We start from the raw sequence: 12,860 nt of genomic DNA, 5'->3' as shown, positions 1-12,860 counted from the left end.
TGGATCTTGTGGAAGATCAGAAGAGCAAACATTCATCCATCCTCGGCGGAGAGAAACTAACACAGGAAGAAATTTCTGCAACTGTTGAAGCGGACCCATGACACAGTGAGTATAAGCTACTAGTCTTGACTGGTTGCCGCTGGAAATTAAGATTCTCGACATGGAGAATGACATGGGTCCCAGGTACCACTTCTACTCTGTACTGGAACACAAAAAAGCTCTCTTGGATACTGTAACACAGACTCACACACAGGGACATTTCTGTTAATGCCCCTGGAAACGAAGGGCAAATGTAGACCCCTCCATCGTCTCGCCAAAAAGCTAGCGAACGCATGTTCTGGTGTCTGAAACTCCTTTTGTAAGTTGAGATCTCCCGTCAATCAATCAATCAAACTGAAGTCCGCAGAGCGAGGTGCGACGAGGGGAGTAGGCGGAAGAGGAGAGTAAAGGAAAGACTCAGACAAGAACGAAGAGACGAGAGACAGAAAGAGAGAGAGAGAGAGAGAACAGCAGAACACGTAAACGCAGGCTGCTTCCTTCTCAAGCTGATTGCAGAAGGGTACAGTGAGCGGTCATGTTGCAAGGTGAGAGGAGAAAGATTATAAAACTTCCCGTGTCGTATCGCTCTCGTCGACAGATATCGTTGTGTAACGTGTCGGTCGAGAACCGAGAAGCGCCCATTGAGACGGAGAATCGAGCTTTCACGAAGCTCTATCGATTTCATTGGAATAACAGACCGGACTCGGATGAATTGATCCTTTTTAAGGAAAAAAATGGGTAAAATTTGAACTTTAGGGTAGTAGAAGGAAAAGAATGGGATCGATTTCTTTAAAGAGTAACGGGAGGGGCAGTATCGGAATAGCGGTCCCGAGTGTCACTCGACAGATCTCAGTTCAGTGAGTGTCCTTGGCTTGCGCCAGTCGCATTTATTGATTCATAACACCTTCAATATCGGGGTCCCGGACCTGGGATAGCGACCCTTCCTCTCTCGCCCCCCTGGCGCCAGAAGAAATCGCGCGCGAAACCGGGGGCATTTTCGTCACTCGCACTCGGAAAAAATCCATGCCGTATGATTCACCCTGCAAGTTATGATAACTTTATTAATTTCTAGAAAATTAATTAAAAAAACTAGAAAACACAAATGGTGTAGTTTGTACGAGGCCAGCCAGTCACACGCCCCAAGATCACTTGCAGTTCCTCTCTGCTGCTCCATAGCCGGAAACCTAAAAAATATTATAAAATAAAGATATCCAAAGGAATAATTTCTTCACCCTTTTTTTTTTTCCTTCCTCTATTTATACGGCCCAGTGGAACGGAACAGCTCTCGTCGGAGAATTCAGCTTCCGCGCCCCGGGTTTCCGGTCGGTGATCGCATGGAGGATGTGTACGGCCTCCATCACACCGTCGACTACTGCGATCAGTCTTCAATGTCATCTGAGAATTTCGTCTCTCAAGCCGATTTGCAGTCTATCTTCGCTGCGGGACGTATTCCGATCTTCGCTTCCGATCAGGTGTTCGAGGCGGCGCCGATCACCGACGCATCCCTCGCGCCCGATGTTCGCGGCGGACACGGTAACGCTGACGAGATTTCGCGGGCGATCAAAGCCAAGATCGCTTCGCATCCTCGCTATCCGAGGCTTCTGGAAGCGTACATAGACTGCCAGAAGGTAAAGAGTTTTTTGAGCGTTTCCGTGAGAGAGAAACGGAAAAACAAACACAAACACACACACGCACCCTCGCCCGCGGATTGTTGTGTTTCATGGAGTCTCTGCGTTCGAGCTTCTATCAAGTATCGTCTGTCCTTGTAGTGAGTCTTGGCGTTTCGTTCAACTGGTTTCCTTGGTCTTTTTTTGGCTCTTGTAAGATCTTGACCAGAAATTCCATTGAAAAGCTAGTTCTTTAGGGGCGAAGACTTTCAAAAACGCCGTCTTTTCTGGAAAGCCAAAATTTCTTTGTCTGAATTCGTTAAGAATTCCGACATTTCCTCTCGTGTAACAGCAGCGATTTCAAGTGTATTGAGGCTGTAAATATTTTCGTCCATCTTCAACCTTCTTCGCTTGTCTGTTACAAATCCAACTGTCTTTAGCACTTTCGTATTAATCCAAGTAATTCTCTCTACTCTTTAGTTGCAAACGCTTTTCTGAGTGAAAAGATGAAAAAATAGGTTCACAACGAGACCGCCTGGACGACGTAAGGATGCAATATTTGCTTCACTGTCGTTACCTGAAAAATCTCCCTTTCTCAATCTTCTGAAAGCTAGCTGTTATTGTAAGCTTCCTTTCGTCACTGTTCATTACTCTGCTCTCTTGTCTGCCGATCAAATCATCAAAATACTAGGGATAAATATTTTTTTTGAAATTAAACTCGCTTTCTTCGTCACGCTGAAGTGGCAATTTCTAGTAAAGTGCTTCTCATTCTTTCTCCGTCGGTGATCACTCAAATATCTTCTTTATCTTCTTCACGGAATAGTACTCAAAATTTTGCGCTATTAATTTGCTCTCTTTCTGTCTCTCTTTTTTTTTTTGTTTTTGTTTTTCGTGCTTCTACTCAAATCTTGTCTCTTCAACTTCACTATCAGGTCGGTGCGCCTCCGGAAATTGCTTCTCTTTTGGATGAAATCCGTCGAGAAAACGACGTCTATAAACGAAACACCGTCTCCACTCGCTTAGGGGCCGATCCCGAGCTCGACGAATTCATGGTCTCTCTAAAACTTAATTTTTCTTTCAAATGTATGATGTCTGCTAATTCTATAGTAGTGTTTGATATTTCTTCCCCTTTTCATCAGGAAACTTACTCCGACGTTTTGGTGAAATACAAAACCGACCTCGCCAGACCTTTCGATGAAGCAACCACCTTCTTGAACAACATCGAGGTGCAGCTCAGCAAACTTTGCAAAGGAGCTTCGAGAAGTTGCGCTTCTGGTATATATTACTGTCAACTCCTTGCACTTCCCTTCTTTTTTCTTTTTTCTTTTTTGAATGTTAGGTTTTAGGTGACAGTAGTATGTTTTTCGACTGCCGTTTCATTGATTTCTTAAAATTCATTTCTTTATATACAATTTGTTTTCCGCACGAATTCTCATATTGGCAGATCAGTCAACGACACAGCGAGAATTTATATTCGTGTATAAATAATAAAGTATCTTTTTTAATGGAGAAAAGTTTAGTAGGATGTTTCTCTGAGCGTCCATACGTTCAATGAGCAAACATAATATTTCATTATTGCATTATTGAGATTTGAAACTGGACTGTGTGCTATCATGCGCTGTCAGGCGAAATTAACGCCATCGATTACCCAATGAATGCGGCCTTATCGTGGCGTACTTGTGCACGTTATTTCATTTTGTTCCTAAAAGAAACCCTAGAAGGGAAGGTGCAAAATCGCAGGAGAAAGGGACTGTTCTAGCAGACATGCGAATGTTGTATTTGCTGCAGCTGAAATTCATATTTTGCTATATCTTGTAGCCAGAGGCAATCCTGTAGATCCGCATTCATATAATAACCATAAGCAGAGGACATAGATTTCTGTAGTGATTGGCGCGTGATAACTGAAATTCGACCAGGCTTTTTAAAGCTCAGGGGTTCGAGTTTCCCATACATCTCTTCTTTTCTCCCGTGTTATGTGCTGTGTTTAGGCTGTTTTTCCGGTCAGAAGAGATAAAAGTGTGTAGGAAACAGTAGCTGTTTACTAGAGTTTCTGATATAGACGTTTCGAGATAAATGACATCACCACTTTTTTTCTGATATTTTATTTAATATTCAGGTGACTTGATAGGGGGGGTGGGGGGTGTTTAATTTATATTATTTCTCGTTACAAATGCTTTTAACGTCAATGGTCATGAGCTTTCATGCACCCATACGCCCTTCGGATAATAGGAATATCAACCGTTGGTTCTACGTGTGTGCCAACAGTTCTTTTATTATGCTGTAATATGATTTTGGAGATAACACATGCCTTTTAGACACGCTTATAAAGTGGTATTGATTTCCATGTTAGTCGCGCTGTTTCTCCGTCTAACCAGTCGTCGATATTTTTGAGGTACTCCAGCTGCCTCTCTCGAGTTGGTTTTCTTTACATCATTCAAGTTCCAATACAACGAGTCTGCTGCATGTTTTGCAGGAGAGGTAGTAGATAAATATTGTGCAAACTCTGGGGTCTGTCAGGTCTCAAATGAATTCTTTAAACATTTTCTTGGAGCCCATGGAGGACTTGATGAGTTTTTTTATCCTGTTCAATCTGGTAATCTAAGATGTAAAAACCAGAAATGAAAGCAAGTTTTTTTCCTCCATGGTTCCCCAAAACCGTTGCAGGTACCAGATCCAGTCGCCCTTCTATCTTCTGATCCATTCTTGCCAAAAGCTGGTCTTTTAGTAGTATTTAAAGGTTTAATGTTCCTACGCTTCTTATGCTTGTTTGGACTTTTTAAACATCTTGTAAACTGGCCAAACTTCGTTTGAACTGCTTTGATGTGTTAAATATTACCTACCTGAGGTCCAGATATGGGATTTGCAATGGAAAGGGTCTCTCCCCCTGTTGTCCTCCTGGTTGTTGTAATTGCCTGGTTTATCTTTTTTATTATCTTAAAAGTGAATGTACAAAAAGTGATGATTCTGCCAACCATTAATCCTCACGTGGAGTCTTATACTTGTACAGTTGCTATCATTAATTAAAGTCTGATGTTCTGTCAGCTGTTTTGATCAAAGATATGGTTTTGTACTTCTGCTGAGGACATTCTCTAGTGTTCTTACTGTTATAATTAATTCATTGTATATCCTTTATTTTTCTGAGCCAGTTTATGCACTCATCAAGCGGTTCTCTTCCTTCCTTTCTTGTTATTAGATGATTTCGACATGCTACTTGTTCAGATTCAAGTGCAATCCTGCTGTTGCGTTACCTCATGTGGTTAGATGGTGGAGTTGATTTGTTGGTTGGGTAAACCAGTCCTGTAAAATTTCTGTTTGAACCTTTATGTCATCCATTTCCAGAATCCAATTAGATTCTTACAAGAAAATGATAAATAATAGAAAATGTACCAGCTCCCAGGGTGTACGCTTAGTTGGCTATAACTGGAATCCTATCTTCTCTCCTGTGGCATGTTTGCTTGATAGTCCAAACCTACCAGTCCTGGTGTTCCCTTAGTTGGCTGTAACTGGACTTATTTCTTCTCTCCCAGGGCATGTTGCTTGGTAGTCCTAATCTCTTCTGATTTCTTTGCTCGAGTCTGTGGGGTTTCCCAGTGCCTGTATTGTCTTATCTATATTGCTGAGTGAGTTCAGTCTGCCTTTGCATTCTTTCACTAGTTATTGCACAATCTTTGCTTTACACACTATTATCACATGTGACATGATGCCGTGAAATTTCAGTGTTTGATTAGTATATCTATAATTGCATTGGCATTGCTGTTCTGGTCAGTCCATACTCTTGGGATTGGTAGTTCTTTGGGAGAATTTGTGAACTATTGGTAGATTGTCTCTATTATATCCTATTTTGTAGATCACTCAACCAGCTTCTGTTTTCTGCAAACAATTTTTATCGTTCTAATTATGCATAATATGCTGACAGTGTACATATGTCTGGAATGCACTGTCTAGGATGGACCATAAATTTAATCTGATCTGTAATTACCATATGTCAAGAAACATATCTTTGACTGTAGATTTAATTAAATAATTTTAAAATGGGTTTTCCTGCTGTAAACTACTGGTAGCGAGTCTCTAATATAACCTATTTTGTAGATCACTCAACCTGCTTCTGTTCGCTGCAAACAATTTTTATCGTTTTAATTATGCATAATATTCTGACAGTGTGCATGTCTGGAATACACTGTCTAGGATGGATCATAAATTTAATCTGACCTGTAATTACCATATGTGCAGAAACAAATCTTTGACAGTAGATCTAATTATATAAATTTAAAATGGATTTTCCTGCTGTAAACCATTGGCAGACAATCTAAGGTTGTTTTGCTGAAATTTGATTGGTTCTATGGTCTTATTTTATGTTTGTATGATGGACTTCACTGTAATTAATTGCTCTGATGTTTAGTTTATGTAATGATTTTACATTTTCTTGTGATTAGACGTGAAGTTGAAGACCAAGTTCTTTGTTTTTCTGTGTGTATGTTCCTGTCTTCACAGAATGTACAGGTTGCAGCACTTGCAGAAGTTTGAGGCTTTCTTTATCTTAATAGATAGTTGATTATGATTTCTTTTGAGATGCATTGGTTTGATAATATTTAATGGATATTTTGCTTACCCTTCTAGTGGGAAAGAGAACTTTGCCAATTGATATATGTGAAAAGTAAGGAGAGAGAAGAAGAGATGAAGAGAGAAAGAGAGAAGAGAATGGTTCAAAACTGAACTGCCTTGGGTGGCTTGCATGGGCTTATTTATTAAGTAGAAAAATAAAAATTACATGTATGCCCCTCACTTAAGTGATACCCTATTTTTCTTATATCTTTCTCTAAATACCCTATTTACATGAAATTTGGCTATAAGCATAATTCAACGCTAGGAACAAGACTACATCAAGATAAAAGTGAAGGCCATGTGAAATGACCAAATTGCCCTTGTAATCTTGTTTTTCAACATCGCCCTTCAAGCTGGAGTGTATATTTCAAAGAGACCTAGCCTGTCACAGATGGAGTTGTCGCCTCTTTATTCATTACTTCATCTTTAATGAAATGACAATTTACTTCTATGTATTTTTTTTCATGAAACACTGATTTGCTAGCAATGAAAATGTTACCTGATTATCACAATTCATTACCATAGGATCTCTAGCTGATTTTCAGTAAAGCTTTGAGCTTGCATATTCAGCATCAGAACATAGCTTCTATTCTCAAGTGATCATTAGGCCTATGGAGTAGGTTTTTTCTTGGAGCTCCTTTTAGATATTTGAAAATCTCTGTGCCGCCTCAAGATGGATCTTACATGGGTGTTCCGTGAACAGTCTAATAATACTCATTTCAAAAGGGATATCTAGTCATGCGACCATAGTATATATGAGTGTGCCCACTAATTGTCGATACATTGTTTTATCATTCAATTGTGGACTCTATGATCATGAAAATTATGTCCTATTTCCATGGGTGTCTCAACTGGTTTAGCTCCCAGAAGATCATATTCTTGAAGCATGTAAGGTATTATCTAGCATTTGGCTGTTCAAATAATACAATCCTCCACTATCACTAGCAAAACTAATCGTCTTCCTCGTCACGAGATCTTGGAAGACAAAACGAGTAGGGTAGAAAGGTAAAGAACAATTCATAGAGCAATTGGATTGATAGACAGTAAGTTTAAGGGGAATTTAGGAACAAGCACGCCAAATTGAGGTGATAGAAAGGAGGTAGGAGTAACATTTCTCACTCTTTGTACTGGTGTAACTGATCCATCAACAAGATTAATTTGTTTAATAAGAAGTGACTCTTTAAGATAAAAAAATTAAGGAAGACATACATAACATATGTTTAGCTACTCTTGATACCCAAGATGGTGAATGACTCACAATAAATGCAGATATACTTGTGGGAGTTGGAGTACATGCTAAAGATGTAGTGGGAGATGTGACAGATAGTTGTGCCATATACTGAGCAATTTGTTGTTGTTGTTGAATTAATTGATGCATCCCATCTGTGGCACTAGATGGAATAGGTGCATTGAATCAAGTACATGAGCAGTACTATCATGTCTAATAGAATATGCCCATGTAGGTTTCCCAAAATTTATCCAACATTTGTTTGAGTAATGATTTGTGTGTCCACAATGAACAAATTTCATTTCAAATTTTCTATTCCCTTGGCTTGAATTGTCTCTACCTCTACCTTTGGTAGTCCTTGTGCGTCTTGAAAGACTTAATGGAGGCGGATGCACTAGTTGATGTTTTAAGTGCCATGGCTTCAGCCATTTTTGTATCTTTTCCAACTTTAGGCACAATTGTTTTCTCAACTCTCATTACTCTATTAAAAGTAGTAGAAAGGTTTGGGACTTCATCAGATTCAAGCACCTGACCCTTTATGTTGTCAAATTCAGCGCCTAAACCTGGAGTTCCTATTCATCCGTAGTAATGGGTGATGAACTTTAATTTCTTGCCAAATCCTAGAAACGAATTGTAATACTTTGTCATTGTTGTGTTACCCCTCTTTTACCCAAAAAACTTTATATAATTCATATACCCTAGAGAGATTGCTCTCTTGAGCATGTAAAGCTTTGAGAGATAACCACATAGCCTTGGTAGTCTCAAAGTTCATAATCTGATTTTGAAGGGAATAGTCTATGATATTGATAATCCAAATCATAACTTGGCTGTCCTTTGCTTCTCAGTCATCATTAGGAGGGACATGGGGCATCCCTAATAACCTTTAGCTTCTTCCTACCTTTAAGATGCATTCTAATAGACTTTGCTCAAGTAATATAATTATCACCATTCAATTTTTCAGATGTGACAGTAATTATATCCTTCACATAAAAAATATCCATTTCTCTAGGTGGAGTATACTCCTCACCGAAATCAGCCATAATATGTGTTTATGAACGCAAATTAGATCAAAGAAACCTTCCAAAAACTCTTTATGTAACTAACTCTAGTGCAGATTTAGGGTTAGGGCAATTACTGTGATGTGTGCACACCAAAGAACCAGAATTATAGAATATATTTCAAAATTCAGATCAAAATACTCAAAAAATGATCAACTAGGACTGACTTCAACATAGGTTAAAAATGACATCAACGTGAGCAGAGTAGAAATTGGCTCACATCCCAAAAAACAGCATAAAAATCCCTTCTTGGGCAGTTTAAAACATATAGATCTGTTTTATGAACAGCAGAACCAGTAACCATGTGGTTATGGTGGAGAGAAAAAAAGAAAACAATGGATTTTTACCAACCAGTAGTTGAAAGAATCTGAAAAGATCCTCCTTTTCTATAGACGCTGGCTTTAGAGAATGTAAATGATAATGAAAATATTCCCAGATTCAATCTGATGCTCTGATACTATGTAAGGAGTGAAGAAGAGATGAAGAGAAAGAGAGGAGAAGAGAGTGGAGAAAATGGCTAAAAACTTAATTGCCTCGGGTGGTGTGCAAGTCCCCAAGCTTATTTATTAAGTTGAAAATTATAAGTATGCCCCTCACTAAAATGAAACCTTATTCTCCTTATATCTCTCACCCTACATGTCCTATTTACCTGAAATTTGGGCTATAAACATAATTCAACATAAGGAACAAGATTCTAAGATATAAAAGTGAAGGTTAGGTGAAATGAGAAATTGCCCTTGTATTTGTTTTTTCAACAATACCATTTAAAAAAAATCTTTCTTAAAGAAATTACTAGTGGAAGGTTTGAGAAATATGAGGCAACAGGTGCTTTTCTGATTTTTGTATTCTTGTCAGTCACCTAGTGGATTTCAATGAAGTACAAGATTTTTGGAAAACTCATTGTTGCTTGAGTTTGAAAAATTCTCTGTCCAATTTTCGTTGGATGCTGTTTTCGTTGTTCTCTTTTTTTTTATTGTTACTTCTTTAAAATTGAATTTTCTGTAATCTTAGCATTGTCTTTATCTTTTGGCTCATTTATTTCTTTATGAGTCCATAAAGTAGGCACCAACTTTGGAAGTCATTGTTTAGACTTTAGAAGCTTACATTTCCTTTTGATGATTTTTTTATTTTTTCATTTTATTATGTTTTATTGTTGACTTGTGATTCTTTTTTCATTTGGGTGAAGCCCAGTTACTTCAGTGAACAATTTGTTGCAGTCGTATGTTTGGGTAGAGTTGTATACTATGGGTTATTTGGCTTCATGGTTGGAATATTGTTCAAGCTTTTATTGTTATTGTATAAAGTATGTTCTTCATCATGATGCCTGTATTCTGCTTGGAAAAGGGTGGATAGTTTAGTCATTTCACAGTGCTCTAGCCCGATATTGTAGGAATGGACTGCATATGCTAAGGACGCTGTCATTTTCTCTTGCTGCTATTAAGGATACCAGTTGCGGAGAAAAGAAGGCTGCAGCTCATATTTCTTTACTTGGCCTGGGATTTTTTCTTATGCTGTGAGTTTGGCCAAAGTGTGTTGCAGTGCTCATAACTCTGCTTGCATAAAGCTCATATGCTAAACCCTAAAGCTCATATCGGTGTTCCTGGTGGACTTGGATATGCTAATTTTGTTCTTTAGTTGTCTCCTTGTTAACAGCTTAAATGCCTCCTTCCATGGTTTTATCTTGGTTTATGTGATGATACTTGTTTTCCTATTTTTTTTTCTTTTTCTGATCTTGGTTCTTTATTTTTTCCCCGTATAAAATCTCATAGACCGAGGGAAGGGGGAATCTGAGATGGATTTGACATTGTCAATGTAGACATAGAGGAAGGCCTACCTGAATGGTGCACATGATGCTACTTGCGTATTATGGGAATGAGGTGTTACCTGAAAGTGGCATTGCTGGAAGTGTTGAAAAATTAATTGAAAAAGAGTTCACCTATTGATTGACGTAACATATGATAGACTCATGTGGCCATTCTATAATGGTCTAAACATGCAGCGTTCAATTGGGTGAATGGTCATTTCAGTTTGTTGTTGTTATTCTCTTGGGATGTGTCACTTTGGAAGTTCATCAAACTATTGGCATGATAGAGAATGATTTTCTCGGATATGAAATCATGTGTTGGAACTTTGCTGAACAGCAAATAGCAGTGCAAATTTGGGTAGAGCTTCGTCAATAGAAATAGCTGGATTGTTAATGTTGGAAAGCATCTCATGATATTGTGGTTTGCTTGGAAAGATAATTTTTAGCTTTGTGTTACCTATCCATGTCAAGAGCCTTTTATTATCATTACGGGGATCTGTTTTATCCATGGGAATGGTTAAGCTTGCAAAATTGTGAGTCGCTGAGAATGTTGGTGTATTTGCAGTTGCTGAAGTTATTGAAAGCTTCTGTAATTGGTTTTTATAATTCTTGATGGAATTTTTTTCAGTATTCTTTTTGTAAAACGAGTGTTGGTTGTTGTGTTTCAGACGACCCAGCTGGATCATCTGAGGAAGAATTGAGTGGGGGAGAGATAGATGTTCCGGAAGCACATCCTAGGTCTGAAGATCGAGAGCTGAAGGATAAACTTCTACGTAAATATAGTGGATGCTTAAGCAGTCTCAAGCAGGAATTTTCAAAGAAGAAGAAGAAGGGGAAACTCCCTAACGAAGCGAGACAGACGCTACTCGACTGGTGGACCATGCATTACAAGTGGCCTTACCCCACCGTAAGTATTTCCTTAGCAATAGACGAACGACTGTAAACAGCGGATATTTCATCCGACGTGTGAACATTCTGGAGTTTTTCTGGTTCTAATTGTAACAATTTCTTTGATGCTTCAGGAAGCTGATAAGATTGCATTGGCGGAATCAACTGGCTTAGACCAGAAACAGATAAACAATTGGTTTATAAATCAAAGGAAGCGTCACTGGAAGCCGTCAGAGAATATGCAGTTCGCGGTTATGGACAGCCTCTCAGGCCCCTTTTATGTAGACGACTGAAATGGCTTTCTCCTCTTTATTGAACGGCTGTATATTCTGGAACACTGATACAAACTCAATGGAACGCTTTGATTTCTCAGCAGTGGCATGATCTCTGTTTTGTTGGTGCTTCACGTCGCCTTCATGAGACCAACCGCCACCTGCTTAATCTCTCACTCATTCATCGCTCAACCATTTACACTTTATAATGAAACTTGTCCTCTCGTCGTCTTTATCCGCTCTGAATTCGATTCGTTGTGAAGTTTCCATGGTTGTCGTTTAAGTGTTTTTTTCATGGCTACATTTGAAAAGATTATTTTCAATATTTTTGTGTTTTTCTTCAATTAGAAAACGAAGATTTTCAAATGGTTTATAACTGTGTATATCAAATACAAATGTCATCCAGACCTTAAATCATTAGGAATTCTTTTTTCATTTGGGTGAAGACCTGGTTCCTTCGAGATGACAAATCCATTGCAGTTGCATGTGTAGGTAGGTGGATTTTCTAGCTTTTATTGTCGTTGTATGGAGTAGGTGGTTCCATCATGATGCTTGTGTTCAAGGTGGAATTGGGAGGACAGCGTCGTCATCTGACAATGCTCTAACCCGATATCATAGGGAGGGGAAGCATGTGGTTTGTCGGTTTACTTGGAATATTGATTTGATGGCCAGGGTAGTCATTTAAGATAAAACAAGGCCACCATCCTATCCTCTCACAGCTTCATTCTACTTTTAGTCTTCTCTCATAATGGCCATGGGTAGGCTGCAACCCACGTATGCCTACGCACCCACCCTCAAGCTTTTTGCTTCTGTCGTTTGGCCAAAGGGAGAAGTCCTACTCCTAGCTCTAGCTGCCTTAACTCTCCTACTTATACCCCATAGGGTCTTCTATTCTTTGGTTATCACCGTGCTAATTCCTCAGTAGATTTGATAGACCAGCTCCTGTGACTATTTATCTTGTATTTTCATTTTTTGGTGCAGCCTTAATTACAAATTTGCTATTGCCATTCCCCTCTAATTGGTCCTTACAAAGAGTGATATAATTAAAGAATGTGGACTTGAATGTGGATTTCTAAGTGATGTACAAATTATGAGTCCTTTTAAGGACTCCGGCTACCTAGTTTGTGTACTTAACCATCTATGAAAGGGGAGGTGAGGCTACCCATTGTACACAATTCTTGGAAACCAGTAAAAGGTGTAAGATCTTTCATGAGTGGCTACTAGTCGACATGATGTTTTAGAATCTGAATGGGTCATGACTTTCCTATCTTGGTGAAATCATGGTCATCGAAGTGTATGTACAAATCCTGACTCTTTTTTAAGGACTCCAATTACCTAGTTTTTGTACTTAACCATCTATGA

The 12,860-nt window shown here is 38.8% G+C and overlaps 1 protein-coding gene across 1 annotated transcript; it reads left to right on the top strand.

The window, feature by feature from the left end:
* The first annotated feature begins 1,272 nt into the window (after nt 1–1,272).
* LOC137940402 (homeobox protein knotted-1-like 6) lies at nt 1,273–11,733 on the top strand. Its single transcript, XM_068785447.1, has 5 exons — nt 1,273–1,667; nt 2,579–2,698; nt 2,786–2,921; nt 11,007–11,245; nt 11,361–11,733. Exons 1-5 carry the CDS (start codon nt 1,374–1,376, stop codon nt 11,517–11,519), a joined length of 948 nt encoding a protein of 315 aa, XP_068641548.1. The 5' UTR covers nt 1,273–1,373; the 3' UTR covers nt 11,520–11,733.
* The last annotated feature ends 1,127 nt before the right edge of the window (nt 11,734–12,860 follow it).

The sequence above is a fragment of the Aristolochia californica genome, unplaced genomic scaffold (assembly GCF_029961685.1).
Source record: "Aristolochia californica isolate CCGP_79_NKW_82.1479 unplaced genomic scaffold, dmAriCali1.0.hap1 SCAF_9, whole genome shotgun sequence".
NCBI lineage: Eukaryota > Viridiplantae > Streptophyta > Magnoliopsida > Piperales > Aristolochiaceae > Aristolochia > Aristolochia californica.
This window is presented reverse-complemented; position numbering and strand designations above follow the sequence as displayed.

Coding starts and splice junctions, on each gene's coding strand:
- LOC137940402 (XM_068785447.1), top strand. CDS start 1,374: ATGGAGGATGTGTACGGCCTCCATCACACCGTCGACTACTGCGATCAG. Junction 1,668..2,578: donor CGTACATAGACTGCCAGAAG/GTAAAGAGTTTT, acceptor CTTCACTATCAG/GTCGGTGCGCCTCCGGAAAT. Junction 2,699..2,785: donor CCGAGCTCGACGAATTCATG/GTCTCTCTAAAA, acceptor CCTTTTCATCAG/GAAACTTACTCCGACGTTTT.